The sequence below is a fragment of the Saccopteryx leptura genome, chromosome 13 (assembly GCF_036850995.1).
Source record: "Saccopteryx leptura isolate mSacLep1 chromosome 13, mSacLep1_pri_phased_curated, whole genome shotgun sequence".
In the NCBI taxonomy this organism is placed as follows: Eukaryota; Metazoa; Chordata; class Mammalia; order Chiroptera; family Emballonuridae; genus Saccopteryx; species Saccopteryx leptura.
This window is the reverse complement of record NC_089515.1, coordinates 33977617-33998406: the sequence shown is the minus strand read 5'-3', so window position 1 is coordinate 33998406 and position 20790 is coordinate 33977617. Positions and strand designations below refer to the sequence as shown.

At 45.4% G+C, this 20790-nt stretch overlaps 1 protein-coding gene across 5 annotated transcripts in view; it reads right to left on the bottom strand.

Moving 5' to 3' along the window:
• Window positions 1–3553: 3553 nt before the first annotated feature.
• MYOF (myoferlin) overlaps window positions 3554–20790 on the bottom strand; it is a 184013-nt gene continuing 166776 nt past the window's right edge. For all 5 annotated transcript variants that reach the window (XM_066355315.1, XM_066355318.1, XM_066355319.1 and 2 more), the window contains 8 exons: window positions 19121–19209; window positions 18936–19031; window positions 14440–14581; window positions 11764–11863; window positions 8858–9048; window positions 6610–6719; window positions 6073–6220; window positions 3554–4330 (listed from right to left, as the gene is read on the bottom strand). In XM_066355315.1, coding sequence (XP_066211412.1) covers window positions 4292–4330; window positions 6073–6220; window positions 6610–6719; window positions 8858–9048; window positions 11764–11863; window positions 14440–14581; window positions 18936–19031; window positions 19121–19209 — 915 coding nt within the window. In that variant the 3' untranslated portion in view covers window positions 3554–4291. The remainder of the gene's footprint in view (window positions 4331–6072; window positions 6221–6609; window positions 6720–8857; window positions 9049–11763; window positions 11864–14439; window positions 14582–18935; window positions 19032–19120; window positions 19210–20790) is intronic.

Genomic DNA, 20790 nt, shown 5'->3' with positions numbered 1-20790 from the left:
ACAAGATCATTCAATTCAGAGCTTACTTTCACAGAGGAGAAGCAGGAAGCCCGAGAGGAGATGCCCAAGTCACACAGCATTACATGGTGACCGAGCTGGGGTAAGCTCACAGGCTTCCAGACGTCTGGAAACCCTGGCCCCGTGCTCTTGCTGCCTCTAAGACAGGATTCCATTCATTCATTTTGTTGATCCTGTTGACCCAGGTGAAACCTCATCCGAGAGGCTGCCCTGCTGTATGGAGATCCAGCTGGACACTCCTGGTCCTCCTCCTGATAATTGCTGGGGCAGGACTCAGCTGAAATATGATGGGGAGAGGATTATGGGTTTGGCTCTAGGATTTTGTACAAACACATGGAAGTAGCACATTAATATTAGTCAAGGACTGAATGGGCCTTTTTAAGGAGTTGAGATAAATTTTGGCAAAATCAGGTCGCCCTGAGAAGCATTCAGTTTACTCTGTGGGAGTCAAAAAAAAAATATGATTTTTCTTTCTTGTTAAGTTTATTTAAATAGTAAAAATCTAGAGCCGGCCTGTCCCACAAAGTTGTACTCCTGAAGTTACGAGTTTGGCCATACAGATGACGGGCCTGTGTTTTTCATTATGTTGCCTTACTCGTTAGGTTTTGCTCTTAGTCCGCGCTACACATTTCTCTTGTGTTTTTCTTGAACTTCATGAACTCTGGCATTTCATTTCGGGCATGTATATCCACGGGGAAAGCAGCTTCCTTTGATCTTCCTTGGGACCCCATTATGTTTAACCTAAGAAAGATTAGGGAGTTGCCATTCAACGCTGAACAAACACAAAACTCAGCTGCAAAGATGGCGGGTGCTTAATCTATTTACAACATCGAACTCCATTATGAACTAATTCCACATCAAGCCGACTTTGAAAAGCATTCTTCGGAATGGAATTCCCATCTGCCTTGGGAGGTGGCGTGCACATGGTCCAGAGTACTGAATGTATTGACCTTACAAAGAAATCTATTTAGCAGGAAATATTTAAACTGTAGAGGTTTTTTTTCAACTTTGAAATCATTGTCAATGTCGGTTCCCCATATGGTAGTCAAGTTGGACTTTCTCTGAACTGCATAGATGTTTCTGGAAAGCCCCCTCGCCTTCTAGTTGTGTTTGTAATAACATCTGCTCAATAGTATGAAACAAGTCAACCTCAGTCTTTGAACAAACAATCCCGAGTCGGGGTGAATTTGAAGGGGCAGGAGCTGCCACTGGGCCAGCACCTGGAGAGCCGGTCTACACAGCACCCCTCTGCTCCCTTTTCAAAATGGGTTTCAGGACTCGGCACATCTTTTAAATAGCTCTTGAAAGCAACACGCAGGTCTAATTGCGACATTTTTTTTCTTCTTCTAGCTTTACAAGTAGAAAGGAGGAACGAAACAAAATCAAGTGTGAGGCTGTCAGGATTTTCAGTTTCCTGTCACCCTGAAGACGTTGATGGAGATTTATTTTCCTAATGAAGGCTCCAATGTTAATGGTGGCACTTGCTAGAATCAGTTAGGACTAAGTGTCATTTAATTTGCAGTGAAGCGATAATCTGACTGGACTGTGATTAGTTCCAGCTTTTAGCTATCATTTATAGGTCACCAGGCGGCTAACAACCTCAAATGAGGGACCATTATCTTTTGACAAGATGGAGCTTTTTCTGGGGCTTGGGGGGATGGGAGGAAAGCCTAGCTCAAGACTCTCTCTGGGAATTAGTTCATTCCTAATAGAGCTTGGCTGTCATTTCTTCAAAGGAATTACACTCGCAGATTCCAGTAGGTATGCTGAAGAAAAAGAAGTCTTTCCTCGCGGCCATTCATTTATCCACTTAGCAACTGTAACTTGAATGAGGCACTATGGGAGAGTGTACTCACAGGTCCCTGAAAGGCTAGTACTCAGACTGCATATACTGGTATGGCTGTTCTAATTTTTTATAGCCATTATCCATTGCGATGGGGTGAAGCAGCTGCTCTGAACAGGGCTGCCAATGCCATACTGGTTGTTAAACATCCCGAATAACAAATTTGCATGGAACAACATTGCTTCATTGTGGAGCCTCCCTTTTTAACCAAGAAAACATCATTTTAAATAAAAATGTTTCTCTTTCATTATTTAGAGTGCTCCCTAAATTAGATAAAAGCTGCAGACCTTCTGTTAATTATAAGCAAGATGCTGTGATGTTGTTAGAAAGTAGGAGTTTGGGTAGAAGTACAATGTGACTTGAAAGGGTGGGAAGGTTATGTGGGACATGACCTCGCGGACTTAGAGAGGAGACTTCGAGGGGCCTGGGGAAGCAGCAAGGGTCCCAATTTAGCTAGTGCTGTGTCTCAGCCTCTTTATGTATTGAGCATGCTGTGAATGCTAAGATTTTTGGCAGAACCTCGAAGAGAATAAAAATGATCAAAATATGAAACGAATCAGCAATTATGCCAAGACAGTCACCATTGTGGCATAACATTGTCTAAATGTTCAAAAACATCGCTATTTTCACACCATTTCTTGTTCCCTTTAGTTCCGTGTTGTTCTTTTTTTTCTTTTAATGTTTAAATTTTATTTATTGATTTTTTTTTATGTGTGTGACAGAAACAGAGAGACAGAGAGAGAGAGAGAAACAGATAAGGACAGACAGACAGACAGAAAGGGAGTGAAATGAGAAGCATCAATTCTTTATTGCAGCTCCTTGGTTGCTCATTGATTGCTTTCTCATATGTGCCTTGTCTGGGGGACTCCAGCAGAGTGAGTGACCCCTAGCTCAAGCCAGCGACCTTGGGCTCAAGCCAGCAACCTTTGGGCTCAAGCCAGCAACCCTGGGGTTATGTCTATGATCCCATGCTCAAGCCAGTGACCCTATCTCAAGCTGGTGAGCCCACGCTCAAGCCAGATGAGCCTGTGTTCAAGCCAGTGACCTCGGTGTTTCGAACCTGGGTCCTCTGCATCCCAGTCTAATGCTCTATCCACTGTGCCACTGCCTAGTTAGGCTATTTATTGATTTGACAGAGAGAGAGAAAAAAAACAAACACATCGATTTGTTCTTCCACTTATTCATTCACTCACTGGTTGATTTTTGTATGTGCCCTGATCAAGGATTGAACTTACAACCTTAATATAGCAGGATGATGCTCTAACCAACTGAACTACTTGGTCAGGGCTGTGTTTGCTGATCTCACCACAGTCTGATATATCAACAGGACAGTGTTCTCACGTGTGTTTTAAAAGACATGCTGACTGTCTTTAGTGTGGGCATGGAGTCCACTAGGTTGCTGCTGTCATTCGTTATGTGACCATCTCAGCTCTATGCTCCTCTAGACAGCCTTCTCACTGGTGGTATTGTGGTTAAAAGAAGTTAAGAAGGGGAGAACCCAGACTGACGAGGTTCAAATTCCAGCTCTCCCCATTCATTGGTTGTGTGGCCTTGGGTGAGTTACTTAACTTCTTTGTTCCTTAATTTCTTCAATTGTAAAAAAGGGGTTAATAATGTTACCTACCCTTATAGGGTTACCTTGAGGATTAAATGAGTTACACATACAGCACTCAAAACAATGTTGTGCATAGAATAAGTATTTTTTAATAAGTGTTAGCTTTTATTATTTATTACATTAGCCTCAGTGTGACCCGCTGGCCAAGGTTTGTCAGCACACATATGAAGTGTTTATGGCCCAATGGTATGCCGTGGCATTTCGTGCACTGAGACCCTGAGGACTGAACCAGTCTCCTTCCCAACTCAGCCCACGGTCCCAAGTGGCTACGTGTTAAAAGTGCAACATTTTTATCGGGGTTTATCACAGAGTTTGAATAGATACTCATGACATATATCCATATAAAATATCATAACAGTGGCTGTAGGCATACATAGAATGACTAGATATTCTGTTTTTTTTTATGGTGCATAGTCCCTTTTGTTGGTGACAAATAAGAAGAATATGAAGTCAAGATACAGGAATTTTTCAAAATCGATTTCAGCAATTTCCAAAAATTGAATTGTAGAACTAAGAGCACATACGAAAAGAAAAAGATTTTTTAAATGGAACCAGCCACTTGAAAATTATCCTGAAAAACATGGTAAAAAAAATTTAATACTTCAAAAGAGAACAAGATAAAAATGTTGCGAGTTGGCCCGACTTTCCGGGACCTGGACCCTCTGGGAACGGCTGGGCTCGGGCGGAGTCGTAGAACCTACCCCTGGAATGTAGTCTCAGACACAAACAAAATCGCTCTTTGAGTTTTGGTCCATAAACACAGCCAGGATTCCCTCCTTGCTGATGACTCTTGAAAGGAAGACTTTTTAGTTTTATTATGCGTTTGGCCTCACAATTTTCATTGACAAATAGTTCTGAAAAGGAAGCAAAAACAGTATAAACTGTACATATTTAATTTAGGGTTTCTCAGCCTTGACACTATTGACATTTAGAACCAGATGAATCTTTCTCACTGGGGGCTGTCCCGGGCATTGCGGGTGCTCAGCAGTGGCCCTGGCCTTTTCCTTACCCACTAATGCCAGTGCACACCCCAGCTGTGACAACCAGAATGTCTCCAGACATTGCCAAGTGCTCTCTGGGGGACAAAATCTCCCCTAGTTGACAACCACTAGTTTAAATCATTAGAATCTAAATCAAGAAATAAGAAATAACTATGAGGAATTTTTTAAATGGTCAAGACAGACTGGACTAATTATAACTAGAAAATAAGTGTACATATACTTATAGTTAACACACTGAAACTATTATACTAGGGAAAAGAAAGACAAAAGTCTCTGCTGTTGTGTTACATGACTAGGCTACTCAATACAAACTAATTTATATTATTATATTAATATGAATTGAAGTAAAAATATTTGAATGCCTGGATTATTCCTTCTCCACTTGGCAAACTGGTCTTAAATGCCCCCTCCTTGTTGAAACCATCCTTGGCATTGGCTCTTATAGTCATTTGCTTATATCTTTTAATAGCTCGCTTCTCATAGTAGTTTACTCGTCCATAGAGTTGCTTGTCCCTGGGCTATGAGCTGCTGTGGGCAGAAATCGCGCCTTGGTTGTGTGTATACCCCAGTTCCTAGCCTATAGTACAGGGGTCCCCAAACTTTTTACACAGGGGGCCAGTTCACTGTCCCTCAGACCATTGGAGGGCCGGACTAAAAAAAAAAACTATGAACAAATCACTATGCACATTGCACATATCTTATTTTAAAGTAAAAAAACAAAATGGGAACGAATACAATATTTAAAATAAAGAACAAGTAAATTTAAATAAAAAAACTGACCAGTATTTCAATGGGAACTATGATCCTCTCACTGACCACCAATGAAAGAGGTGCCCCTTCCGGAAGTGCGGCGGGGGCCGGATAAATGGCCTCAGGGGGCCACATGCGGCCCGCGGGCCGTAGTTTGGGGACCCCTGCTCTAGTAGATGCTCAATAAGTTTCTGGAATGAAGGGATGAAAGCACTACTTCTAAGCACACTGGCACAATCCCTGTTTGGGTTTTTGTTTATGACTGGGATGATTAAGGGAAATTTAAGGGGGAAATTATGTGACGTGGGTCTTAAAGAATGAATAAGATGTTGATAAGACAAAACACAGGCAAAGGAACAGCATTGACCAAAGCATCCTGGCAGGTAAGGGCAATACCTGTTGGGCAGGCAGCTATCTAGTGTGGGTGGAGTTCAGGGCGTGTATAGACTGATAGGATCACAGATTAGGGGATCTGGGAATGCTGGGACGAGTAGCCTGAAGGCAGGAAGATCAGTTAAAAATGCTGGCTATAGTCCAGACATACATTGATAAAGGCCTGAGAGATTTCTCCTAGAATACCTGACACCAAAGGTTTTTTTAACCATAATGTTTTGCCTGAAATTCAGAAAAACCTTAAGAATGCAACTCTAACCACAGGGCACGTTCCTTTAAAATTTCCAAAGGCTGAAGGGTTGTGAGACCATAATGTAAGTCATTCTTCACACACACACACACACACACACACACACACACACAAACACTCTCTCTCTCTCTCTCTCTCTCTCTCACACACACACACACACACACACACACACACACACACACACGAAGACAAGGATCCGCACCGGCAGGGAGTACAGGAGCACGGCCACGAAGAGCAGTAGGACCAGCAGGATGAGCAGGCCGATGATGACCCACTTGAATCGGCGCCACACGATGAACTTCATCGTCTTACACGGGTTGGTGAACCAGAGGAAGGAGGTTTCTGGCCGGCTGCATTGCAAAGAAATGGTTTTACCTACCCAATCAGGAGGAGTGGATATTGTACCTCAGGGCATAACACCATTTAAAGAATAATTAATAATATATATATATATAAAGTCAAGAAAACATATTATTCCCCTTAGTTGACGAAGAAAGGTTCTTGCACCTTTCAAAGCTTCCTAAGATGTTGAAGGAACACTGGACTTTGGTTTCATGGGAAAGGAGAGTGGTGGAGATAAAGCCAGATCACCAACCTCTCCACCCCCACCCCTTTACTATTAAGTACAAAATTAGAAAGACAACAGCTAATCCACTCTATTAAGCCCATTTGAAGGGGGGGCTTTCAGACTGCAGGTGTTTGGGGATGAGACAACACCGAGAACAAAGAGGGCTCTCACTTTGGTGGGTCCAGCTTGGGGTTCATGTTGGGTTCATCTCGTCCCTTCCCGGCTGGCCTCTCGTCGGCCTCCTTCTCATTAAGGATTTCCAACGTCATCTCCACTTTCCCCTTCAGTAAAGCAGAACAGGTTAAACACATGACATCATGTTTCATAAATATTTTCACTTCAACCCAAGGAGTATTCCCTAAGCAATGATTTTTAATTCTTGTAAAACAATCCTGAGATTGCCTTAAATTTTCCTCCAGAGATTTCACCACATTTCCTCTTCCATGTGCTTCTCAACAGGCTCTTTGTGGGAACTCGAGAGGACAAATTGCTTCCCCTCCTTCCTGCTCCTTGCTTGTGCTCTCTCTGTATCCCCGTCACTCTAACTTTCTCACATCCGTCTTCTAGCCTTCTCACGCGACTTCCTTCGTAACTTCACTCGGGCCCAGGTGAACCCGAGGACTGCTTAGAGCGGTATCTAATACTTAGTAAGCATTAACTGTAGAGGCTCCCAGAGAGCCTACGTGCTGCGTGCTCAGCATGGACCCCGCGGGCAGAGCCGTGCCCGACACTTTGTGGGCACTCCATGCACGTTAGCTGAATAATAAGTGAACGAGCGAGTGAATGAATAAATAGTGCCTCTCTAGGGTTTCTGAGTGACACGCTGGGCCCTGCTTAACCTTTCTTTATGGATAATCTCGCGTACTGCTCACGGCAACACTAAAAAGCATGACCGGCTATTATCCTCAAGCGCAACATGAGGAAAACTGAGGCTGAAAGAGGCCTAGAGAACTGCCCGCTTGTACAGCCGGGCTTCACTAAAGCTGTAGCAGTCCCTCTAGAACCCTGAAAAGCCAGACTAAATCACCAACAATTTAAGAACCTTGACCCTGACATTCACTTAGGGGGGTGGGGCGCTGATGACACCAATGTTGACGAGTCAGACAAAGCCAGTGTTGGACCGGACCGTGGTGAGGCGTTCCATCTCTCAAGCCTGGTTTTTGAATCTGTATAAAGGGGCTGATGTCAACTTGATGGGGTTGTCGGAAGAACTAAATGAGATTATGTGCGAACTTGGCCATAGTGGCAGAAAGCAGCTAAGTGATTTCCTGGGCCAGCTTGGGGGGAGTGATGAATGGCAAAGGGCACAAGGAGACTGTGGGGTCATGAGAATGTTCTAGATCTTGATGATGGTGGTTTCACGAGTGTATACATGTGTCAAAACTCCTCAAATGGTACACTTAGAGTGGATGCGGTTCATTTATATAAATTATACCTCAAAGTTGTTTTAAAAAACAAGATTATGAATGTAAGGCATTTAGCATGTTGTCTGGTTCATAATTGGTGATGTAAAATGTTAACTATTATTAATAATATGTAACGGATTAGGTAGTCTTTTGTGACATGGCGTGGTGACCTGCACTCCTGCTTCTGTATCAGAATGCATCTTGACTTGTTCAAACTTGCTTGTAAGTCATGGCCTTCTTGCTCAATGAATTTTAGCCCCACTTCTTCTATTTTTTTTTTTTAAATGAGAACAGCTCTAATTTGAAGTTCTCTTTTCTGTACTGAACTGTACTAGTAGCTCAGCATACATCAGCCTTCTTGGTGAAGGAAGGTCCTAAAAAAATACCATGAAACTATTCTGGCTCCCAGTTTTTTGACCATTCCAACGCCTCCACCTTTCACTCAATCCCAGACCTATCCTCATGGACTTCTCTTGTGATCCCAGGTACAAACCGTTTCCATAGCCTCAAGTCCCACCAATTTTATACTTCCTTATCTTATCTGGAGTACATCTCTTAAGAAAGAGCAAAACCAGCCCTGGCCAGTTGGCTCAGTGGTAGAGCGTCGCCCTGGAGTGCAGGTGTCCCGGGTTCGATTCCCAGCCAGGGCACACAGGAGAAGCGCCCATCTGCTTCTCCACCCCTCCCCCTCTCCTTCCTCTCTGTCTCTCTCTTCCCCTCCCACAGCCAAGGCTCCACTGGAGCAAAGTTGGCCCAGGCGCTGAGGATGGCTCTGTGGCCTCTGCCTCAGGTGCTAGAATGGCTCTGATTGCGGCAGAGCGACGCCCCAAGATGGGCAGAGCATCGCCCCCTGGTGGGCGTGCCGGGTGGATCCCGGTTGGGTGCATGAGGGAGTCTGTCTGACTGCCTCCCCGTTTCCAGCTTCAGAAAAATACAAAAAAAAAAAAAAGAAAGAAAGAGCAAAACCGAAGTGACCAAAGGCCTAAAGGGCCCTAGCCAGGAAATGATCATACAGCCATCACACGGGAGCCCTCTTTGTCCGCATAGCACGGCCACCATCCTTTCATGGACTTCTGTTCAAAGAGCGAGGCAGTTTTCACTTTAAGGGGGTTCATGGCTTTGAGGTCCGGAATCATGTCCAAATTGCATTTCTCTGATGATTTCGCTGGAATGATGGTGTGATGCAAATCAAGTTCCAGGAAACCTAGCCAGGGAAACATTAAATTCCAATAAGCTGCAAGTGGATCAGCCGTTGTTTACAAGAGAACAGAGTGCTCCTGACACAAGAGAGGCAGACAGTGATTCTGAACAGTTCATGAGTTATTTGAGAAAGGGACCCTGGTGGACACTTAAAGTTCTTTCCAGATAGGATGGATAGAGGGACAAGAAATACCTGTCCACCGCTCTACACCTCATGCAGGACTACACGGCTTATTTCTCAAAGACAGGAGCATCCGCAGAGTTCTTCCACAAGCTCAAAATAACTAAACATCTATAGACAAAATTTCCACTGGACCTGGATTTGAAATTTGCTCATATTAGTTCTGAGTTGCCCTGAACACAGTCATGTGGCTTTGGGAACAGACACTTGGTCCTTGAACATGGGACATTCCATGGAAGAGTCATGGTCAAGTGTCTCCTAGCATAACCTCAGACACAGGAGCTTGAGAAGGAACGTAACAGCTCAACAGAAAATTCTCACCAGAACTAGGAAGCCCACATTAGGGTGCTTGGAGGAGCACATTTTCTCTTCTGGAACGTGAGGCATTAAGCTCCAGTAGCATTTTAATTGTCTTTTGGGCTTGAAACCCCACCCCACCCCCAGCCTTTTCCTTAAGAAAATGGTATACATGTTATGGGGTCGAGCCTATAGACTACTGAGACAAGAGCTGAGGGACGGCAAGGAGCAGGAGGGAGACTGGCAGAGCAGCTGACCACCAGGCTGGACCACCAGGCTGAGAAGCGGCCCTTCCTCCTCGAGCGGAGCCACAGTCCAGGATTAACTCAGCCTCTTGTGGGCATGTCCCTGCTTTTTTCTCGGCTCGCCTTCGGCTGATAATGACAGTCATCTGTCCACTAGCCATTTTAAAATATACTTATTCTCTTTATTTGTTGTCAGACTATTTTGTTTAAATTCCAAGAGAAAACTCTTCATTATTCTGGAATTTACTGCCCAGACACTTTGTAAGTTAGCATTCTTGCACACTCATTTGTCTGTTCAGCTCTTATTAAGCACCATGTCAAAGCCACCGCTCGCTGTGCTCTGAGGGGCGAAGGGACTAACAGTCACAGCCACTGGCCACCACGGGCTTTTCCCCCGTCCGGGAAAGATGCCCTGGAAGCAGAAGCATGAATTAGGGGCTGTTGTAACAGTTGGTTAAGAGAAAATGAGGTCTGAACTGGCAAGTGACAGAGGCCATGGAAATAAGAAAATACACGTGCAGGATAAAGCAGACCACTTGTTAGCGCTGAGTGGGGCGAGGCGTGGGGAACAGGAGGAGCCACAGATGACTCTGGGCGCTTTCTCCAGGGAGGCCGGGACAGTGGAAGGCTGTGAACAGCAGAACTTCATGAGGAGAGCAGGTATCAGGTCAGGAAGGAAGGCCGGTTTGACTTAGGTTATAATAAATTTGAGGGGTCAGCCAAACCTAAAGGTAAAATTTTCTGGTGGGGAATTAAAAACAATCAGCATAATAGAATTTTTTAAAATACAGTTGACATATAATACTGTCCTAAAGTTAAGGAGTATGGCGTTTCGATTTGATACGCTTATAATATTGCAATACAATTCATCATAACAGCTTCTTATACATCAGGCACTGTGGGTGGTCAGGCTACACAGCCTGGTTTAGGGCTCCTGCCTTGCTGAGAGCTACACCTTCAACTGAGGTGATTGTGGGAAAATCGCGGAGGGGCCCTGGGGAAGAGCGCAAGACCCCAGGGAAGGCAAAGTCTGTATTTAAAGAGTGGGAGGAGCCTGACCAGGCGGTGGGGCAGTGGATAGAGCATCGGACTGGGATGCAGAAGACCCAGGTTCGAGACCCCAAGGTCACCAGCTTGAGCGTGGGCTCATCTGGTTTGAGCAAAAAAGTTCACCAGCTTGGACCCAAGGTCTCTGGCTCGAGCAAGGGGTTACTCGGTCTGCTGAAGGCCCGTGGTCAAGGCACATATGAGAAAGCAATCAATGAATAACTAACGTGTCGCAACAAAAAACTAATGATTGATGCTTCTCATCTCTCTCCGTTCCTGTCTGTCTGTCCCTATCTATGCCTCTCTCTGACTCTCTCTCTGTCTCTGTAAAAAAAAAAAGAAAAAGAAAAAGAGTGGGAGGAAGAAACAGAGCTGCCCATGAGACAGACCCAAGGCCTGGGAGAGAAAATCCCAACTGTGCAACTGGGTTGAGGGAGGCGCGGGTCAAAAAATGGAAAAGCCCAGGGTGTGTGTGTGTGTGTGGGGGGGGGGTACTTAACTAGTGCCTTTAACCACAGGGATGAACCTGGAGGAAATAACAATGGCTGGGGGCGTTAGGGGCCTCAGTAATGGTTGAGAGTAGAGTGGAGGAGGGGGAGCCGTGCTGAGGAGCTGAGAGAGAACGCATGGTTTGGAAGTAAAGGCAGGGCGTGGCATCCTTCTGTGAAAATAGGATTTGAATCTTAACAGCAAGACAGAAGCTGGTTCAAGAGCCTCCAGAGGGGCCCTTGAGCCCACAGAAAGGGATGACATTCGCTGTACCCACTATTCAGAGGAACGGAGATAGTAGATGGGTAGGCCACACTGCCCAGAGGACAGCCAGGCAATGAGTGTGCCCTCATCTCCAATTACCCACAGTATCGAGGATTTAAATAATTCATTCCAAGTTTTGATTTCACTAATTTCAAGTACAATTTCCTAAAGAAAAGTCTCCAAGTATAAATCCTACCCAAGTAGTCATCCAGAGAAAACTTGTCATTATCCCATATCTGAACGATCAGTCTGGGTGGCACCCGAAATTCAGTCTGGTCAATACTCCAGAAATGCTCCTAAAATGACAAGAGAAGCAGACAAACCAAATTACACTGGTTATTGTATCCTGAAACCCTCCCCTTGGAAATGCCAGTATCAAGGCAGGGGGATTTTTCCCTCCTTCCAACCCCAACCTAAAACCCTCTCCCCTCGGCTCTACCATTCCACCCATGCCCATGGAGGACGGTTGGGCTCCCCAGGACATCTCAAGGCCACCAGCTGGGTGACAAAAAGGATGCTCCTGGCAGTTTACTAACAGAAGGTTTCCTGCCAGGCCCTTATCGGTGTGACTTCCTGCTGCCGCCCCTGGAGTTTGGTAGTGATTATATCTCCCCCTTGAAGACCATTTTGACCTGTTTAGATTACCCTCCCGGAGCCAGGATGTTCTAGGCCAGCCCACAGTACCACCTGCTGGGTGTTTCTTCTGCCCGCCCACACGCTGCCTGAGCACACTCCTTGCATGGGGGCACGGATCTCACTCTTTGAGCACTGCAGATTTAAAATGCCCTAGCATTTTTGGCTTTTAAAAAAATATTGCTGGGGCCCTGGCCGGTTGGCTCAGCAGTAGAGCGTCGGCCTGGCGTGCGGGGGACCCGGGTTCGATTCCTGGCCAGGAAACATAGGAGAAGCGCCCATCTGCTTCTCCACCCCTCCCCCTCTCCTTCCTCTCTGTCTCTCTCTTCCCCTCCCGCAGCCAAGGCTCCATTGGAGCAAAGATGGCCCGGGCGCTGGGGATGGCTCTGTGGCCTCTGCCCCAGGCGCTAGAGTGGCTCTGGTTGCAACAGAGCGACGCCCCGGAGGGGCAGAGCATCACCCCTGGTGGGCAGAGCGTCGCCCCTGGTGGGCGTGCCGGGTGGATCCCGGTCGGGCGCATGTGGGAGTCTGTCTGACTGTATCTCCCCGTTTCCAGCTTCAGAACAACAACAAAAAAATATTGCTGGGTTTTACATGCTTTGGCCAACGAAGACCCGGATCCCTCATACTCTATGGTACGGAGGAAGGAGGAGCGTGTAGGGTCCTCCAAGTTCTCTCCACTGGTCCTTGTGATATTAGCCACAAAATAACAACACCTGCACCGCCTAATTGCACCTAAGTTCCTCTGGCCCCAGAAGAAAGGGAAGTCCCCGAGGCTTCATGATTTGAAGGAAGATTCTTGGGTTGTTTCTTGTTTTTCAGATGACATTCCAGGAATGTTCCCCTTTGCAGGGCCCCTCTGTTGCCGTCTGGCCCCACCTGACTGTCCAGTGTGGGCTCATGCTCCAAGTATCACTCAGGGATGAGAGGATCTAGCTCCAGATGCGGGTAACTCGGAAAAGTAACTTAACCAAAGGCTCACCTGACCCAAAGCCCTCACCTTCCCCACCCCGGTCTGCTTCACCATCTGAGAGTGTGCCTCCCTCGACATCAGGTTGAGCTCCGTGTCTCTAGAAAGTGCCCTTGGAAAGCATTCGTCTCACCTGGCACGGAAAGGGGCTCACTTCAGCATCAACACTGAGTAGGGCCCGCAGGGGGCAGGGACAGAGGCAGGTATATTTTAATCAGGTGTGAGTGTGGGGAGGAGAGGTGACCAGGAAGATTTAGGGGAAGTTTATAGAATGTGGGTGCAGAAATGGGAAGGGGGACCTATAAAAGGCGCCTGTTATTATTGCCTGCCCAGGTTTTAGGTCCCATTTGGGGATGAAAGCACTCAGATTTTTCTTGGAAAGTCCCTTCCACTAGTCCGTGCAATTTGGGAAGAACTGACTCCATCTTTTACTGCAGAGCCTGGCCAATCGGAGCTACGCCCCCAGGCAGCACTGGTTGGTTCAGGAACTAGCACGTGACCCCAAACCGGCAAACACAGTGAGGCCCAATCCCAGAAGTCTGGTGGGCGCAGTCAGGCTCTTCTCTCTTCTCTTTCTGCTGAGTTGCTGAGGGTGCAGGTTGAGAGCCGGGCCTCCACCAGGGAAGGAGGCCCACGGAAGAAGGCCGAGCAGAGGGGTGGAGAAGTGAGAGCAATTTCTAAAGACATTATTTCAACCTGGGACCCAGGCATTCCTGAAGCCAGCCAACCCTGGATTTTTTAGTAACGTGAACCAACAAATCACTTTCTTGGTATAAGCCAGTTCGAGTTGAGTTTTGTAACTGAGAACCTTACAAAATAAGATCACCAGGGCCCTGAACCCTCATAAAAGTGCTTCTGAAGGAGGGGGAATTTCACCTACTTGAATATTTTGCCTGTTTGGTTAACTAGTTGAACAGTTCTGCTTATCATGGAAGAAACTGGTTTTCTGGTGACAGGAACATACAACTGGGGTTGAGGAATACAATGATACGGACCTCCATGTCCACCCTTTACCAGATCCACCCCCCCCCCCCAACATGTTAGAGCAAGAAAAGTTGTGTTCCATGTACTTCTAACTACACAAACAGCGATCATAGCTGTGTGACCCTGGGCAAGCATCTACACCTCTGTGCATCTCAGAGTGCCCGTCTGTACCAAGGGGGAGCTGGACTCATGACTGCCGGGTGCTGAGCGGCTCCAGCATTCTCGAGTGTCTGGTTAAGGCAGACCCATGACATTCACTTCCCACTGGCACATTTCAGAGCTTACTTTTTTAGCAACGATACAGAGTTGTTCAGCTGGGAGGTAGTCAAATGGGAAAACAAATCTCCAGTTAAAATTCCCTTCGCCATCCAAGGACCTGTAATGGACATCTGTTTTCTGTTTGTTTTCTTCATTGCCAGGAATCCAGCTGAAAAGCAGAGGCAAACAGACTTAGCTTCGTGTGATTGACAGGTAATCTAGCCGCAAAATTGTGCAGTGATTAGAGTGAAGGGCAGGAGAATTAATACACTTTTCTTGGGTAGCTTCCAGTTATCTATGGAGCTGGGGGCTGATTTATGAAGGGGAGGCGCTCTGTTGCATCCAACACAGGTGGTAGCCAAATAAAACATAATTCCTCTAAAACCAAAGCAGGAAACCCTTTAGACTTCAGTTAACAGGGATAAGGTGAAATTTTCTGGAAAATATCAACAACTTAGCTTCTATTTTGGGAATGCTGGTGCTCGCTGGCCATGCTTTTAGTCTTCCTAACTATAACTCATCAGTGTCTGTCATCGCTGCTGATAGGCTCAAGAAATATGAGTTAGTTCTAAATTTTAGCATTTCCTTTTCCATATTTTACATAAGCAAACAAAACAGGCACGACTCAATCTTACAGCTTCCTTTTTATTATTATTATTCTGAGATTCACTCTGATCATATTAATGAGACTAGCGAGGGAGATATGAGTTGTTATTTTTCATCTTTTGCCATTTGAAAAGTTTCCCTGACTTGTGCCTGGCACATAGCAGACACTAATTAAATACCTGTTGAAGGAATAAATGAATGAACATGCCTGGGAAGAAGTTGTTGTCACATTTGCCTGCTACTTGGCAAACTCCTGGTTTGGAAGCAAGGGGAACACTGGATTTTAGGCTGGTAAAGTGGTTGAGTGCATGGTTCTCAACACTGACTGCGCATTAAAAATGCATTGGAATCAACTGGGGAGCTTTTGAAAACGTTGATGCCTGGACCCCACAGACAGAGATTCTTGGTAGGAGACAGGCTGGCTGTGAGCCTGTGTGCCACTGACTCGCTGAGCTTCACCTCCCATTGGTAAAATGAGGCGAATGATATGTGCTCCCTTCACATGGTCAGCATGAGGATAGATCGCAACTTGGAAGGGTCAGAATGGGAAGGAAGAAATCCTTAACTCAAGTTTACAATTATCTGCTATGAACCAGGGACTTAGCATGCCTTATTTTATTCTTCCCAACTGTATGTCTCGCTGCATTTCTCAGATGAGGAAACTGAGGTTCAGAGAGGCCCTCTAACTTATACAAGCTCACAGAACCAGTAACAGACAGAATTAGGTATAACTTCCAGTCTGTCTGATTCCAAAGTCCAGGCTTGTTACTCTGCCTCAAAGGACCACGGGGACTAGAAAATGCTAACATTAGATCTATTGTTAGTAGTGGGATTAACATCACTTAACTACAGTAGTTTTACTTTTTGCTGGTCAGTTAATGGACTAGGTAACTTAGTGAAAAATTCCTTTTCACAGTTAACTTTTAAGCTTTTAAACTAATTCACTGAAGAGAGTGCACACTCTTGGCTAGGACCTCAGGGGCTTCATTATCTTTTTTTGTGTGTGTGTGACAGAGACAGAGAGAGGGACAGACAGGGACAGAGAGACAGGAAGGGAGAGAGATGAGAAGCATCAATTCTTCATTGCGGCACCTTAGTTGTTCATTGATTGCTTTCTCAAATGTGCCTTGATGGGGAGGTGGGGGGCTACAGCAGACCAAGTGACCCCTTGCTCAAGCCGGTGACCTTGGGCTCAAGTTGGTGAGCCTTGCTCAAACCAGAAGAGCCCGCACTCAAGCTGGCGACCTTGGGGCCTCGAACCTGGGTCCTCCACATCCCAGTCTGACGCTCTATCCACTGCACCACCGCCTGGTCAGGCGGGGCTTCACATCTTGACCCAGCCCCATCTTTGCCCCAAGTGTTATCCTCATCTTCCCTCTGACATTCATCCCCTGTAGTGAATCTTTTCACATTTAACTTTATGTATGAATATTTCACATTTTAATTTTAAAACAAGTTAACTACCCTACGTTTATGTATTTGTGCACACATATATATGACTTTGTATATAATGCCATATGTGGGTAGTTTAGGCATGTTATTTCTGCATTATCTATCTTTTCACATACAGTATTTAGATTTTTTTTAATTTATTCATTTTAGAGAGGAGGGGGGAGATAGAGAGAGAGAGAGAGAGAGAGAGAGAGAAGGGGGAGGAGCAGGAAGCATCAACTCCCATATGTGCCTTGACCAGGCAAGCCAGGGTTTTGAACCGGCAACCTCAGTGTTTCCAGGTTAATGCTTTATCCACTGCGCCACCACGGTCAGGCCAGTATTTAGATTTTAATTCCAAGTATGACCTAGTGCTTTACGTTGTGCTTCTTTTTTTTTAAATAGTTTTATTTAGACAATTAATTTTAACGAGGGGACATTGGTCAACTAGAGCACACAGATTTAGAGAAAACATCTCCAGATCATTTTGACATTTGATTATGTTGTATACCCATCACCCAAAGTCAAATTGTCCTCTGTCACCTTTCATTTGGTTTTCTTTATGCCCCTCCCCTCCCACCACCCTCTCCCTCTCCCACTTTCCCCTCCCCCTGGTAACCATTGCGCTCTTATCTATGTTAGTTTGTGCTTTATTCTTTCATTAGGGGACTTTCTTTTCAGTCTAGTATTACCTGTGTTTGTTTCCCTAATTTGAAAAAAAAAATGTTTATGATAGTCAAATTAATTTGCATATATATAATTCGCTGAGATAAGTTTTCCATTGGGAATAGTAATGAGCTTGAAATGAGAAAGAATAATGAAGTTGATGAAACAGTCCAGGTTTATAGAGAACCTAAATGTTGAAGTTTTGACTGAAGGCCAGTTGGGATCAAAGTGAAACTTTGCTCTCACTTTATAAATATGTTCAACAAGTCTTATCTTTTTACAGACCAAAGAAGCTAACGCAGTCTATGTGAAATACTAATAATACTAGCTAACACTCACATAGCATAACAGTTAATTTTATGTGTCAGTGTGACTAGCTATGGGGTGCCCAGATGAAACATTATTTTGGAGTGTTTCTGGATGAGATTAGAATTTGAATCAGTGGACTCAGTGAAGTAGATTTCCCTCCTCAGCGTGGGTGGGCAATGTAAGGAAGAAAGAGGAGGATTCATCCCTTTTTCTGCCTTATTGATTGAACTGAGATATCTCATTTTTTCTTCTCCTGACCTGCAGGTGGCAGACTATGGGACTCTCAGCCTCCATAATCATGTCAGCCAATTCCTCCTTCTCTCTCTCCCCCCCCCTCTTTCTCTCCCCTTTTGTTCTGTTTCTCTGGAGAACTCTAACTAATACACATATTGTGCATTATTTGCCAGGCACTATTCTAAATGCTTTGAGTAATATCCCCAAGTAGTAGATATTCACATTATCTCCATTCTACAGATGAGGAACAGTGAGCTTACAGCGAGTCCAGCTAGTAGGGGGACTACCAGGGTTTCAACCTAGTGAGTTAAACTCCAGAGTCTGGCTTCTTAATCACTATGCCATTCTGTGCTTGTCATCTATGACCAAGGCACAACATTAAATATTTATATGAACTACTTGAAACTGAATTATGCAAGTAACAGAATAATGAACAACTGTGACTCTTTATAGGTTGGATGCAGACACTCAGTAAAGGTTAGTAGAATCAATGATTTTTAAAAAAATTCTGCTAAGGTTTTCTCTTTTCCATGGAGATTAGATGAAATCTTGGAAGATTTTTCATATTTCTAAAGCTGGTTATTCAAGGTACCAAGAATAATAAAAATGAACTGCATGACTAAGAAGTCTCAGAAATAATAAATCTGCTTAATCATCTCAACAAACCCACTTTTTATAAAGAAATGAAGAAATATGTATCAGACCTGACTGGTGGTGGCACAGTGGATACAGTGTTGATCTGGGATCCTGAGGTCCCATTTTGAAACCCTGAGGTCACTGGCTTGAGCACAGACTCACTAGCTTGAGCGGGGGATTATTGACATGACCCCATGATCACTGGCTTGAGCCCAAAGGCTACTGATTTGAACCCAAGCTCACTGGCTTGAGCAAGGGATCACAAGCTCTGCTTGGGCCCCCAGTCAAGGAATGTACAAGAAACAATCAACGAACAGCTAAAGTTATGCACCTATGAGTTGATGCTTCTCGCTCTCTCCCCCCCCTTCTTCCTGTCTCTCTCTCTGAAAAAAGATATGCATCAGTTCTTATAGTCTATAGGTGCTTCTGCTTGTAAATAAGATTCATACAGGTTTCCCTTTCCTTCTGCTCTCTCTGCCTTTATTTCCCTGGAACTTCCTAAGTAGATTGTATCAGTGAGATAAAATACCTTCAAGTAATCAAGAACCTTACAGTGAACATCTTCAACAATGAAAACTAACGAAGGAACGAGTATGTTTCATTGCCTGAATTTGTCAAAGGTGCTTGCATGCTAACCTTACCCTTTGATATAGATGTCACTCATTTCCTCTCCTGTGATGCTTTTCTCGTCCAAGATAACGTCCTTGGTATTCCAGATGACTACACGTAGGTAGAATCTAAAAATGAGCACATTTTGAAGATACTTTTTCTTCTGATCCTGCACCCAGACCCCAGGCCAATGTAGCAGGGTCTCAAGGTTACTTACTTCTTGGCTTTCCGGGGTGTGATGTTGAAAGGAGGGCCTGGTGGCCCCAAACTCTTGGGGAAAACATCCACCCACATCTGAAGTTTTCCCTAAGCCATTCAAAAATGAAAAGAGAAATAAAGTTACAGGTAGTAGAGACTACAATTTTCATTCATATTTCCTAGGTGAAACTATTTCTTTGGGCCTGCTAATTTATTAGTCCATGTAGGTGACCAAAAAAAAAAAAAAAAGTGCAAGAGCAAATCAAGGTGAATCTTATATATTCAGTGTCATTTAGACCACCCACTCCCTACCCACCCGGGAGTCCGCTGGCTGCACATCCCTACCTGTGTGTTAGGCCTCCCTGGTTAATAAAATGAGGGCCTCCCCATTGCTCACACAACCTCCAACACACACACACCTGCACACAAACAGTCACATACACACATATACAACCCCTCTTTTTTTTTTTTTTCTTTCTGAAGCTGGAAACGGGGAGAGGAAGTCAGACAGACTCCCGCATGCGCCCGACTGGGATCCACCCGGCACGCCCACCAGGGGCGAAGCTCTGCCCACCAGGGGGCGATGCTCTGCCCCTCCGGGGCATCGCTCTGCCGCGACCAGAGCCACTCCAGCGCCTGGGGCAGAGGCCAAGGAGCCATCCCCATCCCCAGTGCCCGGGCCATCTTTGCTCCAATGGAGCCTCGGCTGCGGGAGGGGAAGAGAGAGACAGAGAGGAAGGAGGGGGGGGTGGAGAAGCAAATGGGCGCTTCTCCTATGTGCCCTGGCCGGGAATCGAACCCGGGTCCCCCGCACGCCAGGCTGACGCTCTACCGCTGAGCCAACCGGCCAGGGCCTACACCCCCTCTTACAACCACATAAAGGTGGGTCCCTTACTCTCAGAACAGTTCTCAAGCTGTCACTCTATTCAGCATCACATTGTCTACTTGATATCAGCCTTGGGTTCGTGACACACAAGGGTTTTTTCACTTATCTCAAGACAGAAAATCAAAATAATGTAAAATGGTATTTAATTTTGTAAAAGAAAGACTTGCAACATAGCACTTCCAAAGCAGAGACTCAAACAATGACAAGAACATTCCTGTTCCCCAGCATTGAGGACAGTGGTTCATTAGTGCCCACAGCGGAGGAGGAAGTCTGAAGGCGGCAGGAGGGTGAGCCTGGCTGACACGGGGACCGCCATCTTGGCGAGGCCCCTCAGGTCTTTGACAGCCACAGACCAGGCCCATCCATCTGACTGGGCTGTTCTTCCAGACAGACGAAGAAGGCCATTAACAAACTATATCAACCATACAAACCAATTTAAATTCCCCAAACTGCTTTTTGGAGGTTCTGTAGACTCTGCCTTCATGACAAAAACAGACTGGTCTTTAAGAAGGTTGCCAGGGAAACCACGAGATTGGCTTCCTATACATTGTGAGCAAAGTGAATGAACTGGAACTCTTGAAAAAGGATATACTTTCTGTGATCCTGACTCTTCCAATTACTCTCTAGGGCTCGAGGTTCTACAATACATCAAGCTCACAGCAGAACATTAGGCATCCACGTGTCTCCTAAGACTCAGCCACAGCCTGTCCAATTCGGTAGGTAGAGGTGATGGGGCGGGGGAGGGAAGGTGAGAAGGTGTAGAAGGTTGGTGCTGGTGGATTCCCAAGGAGCAATCTTCCTTG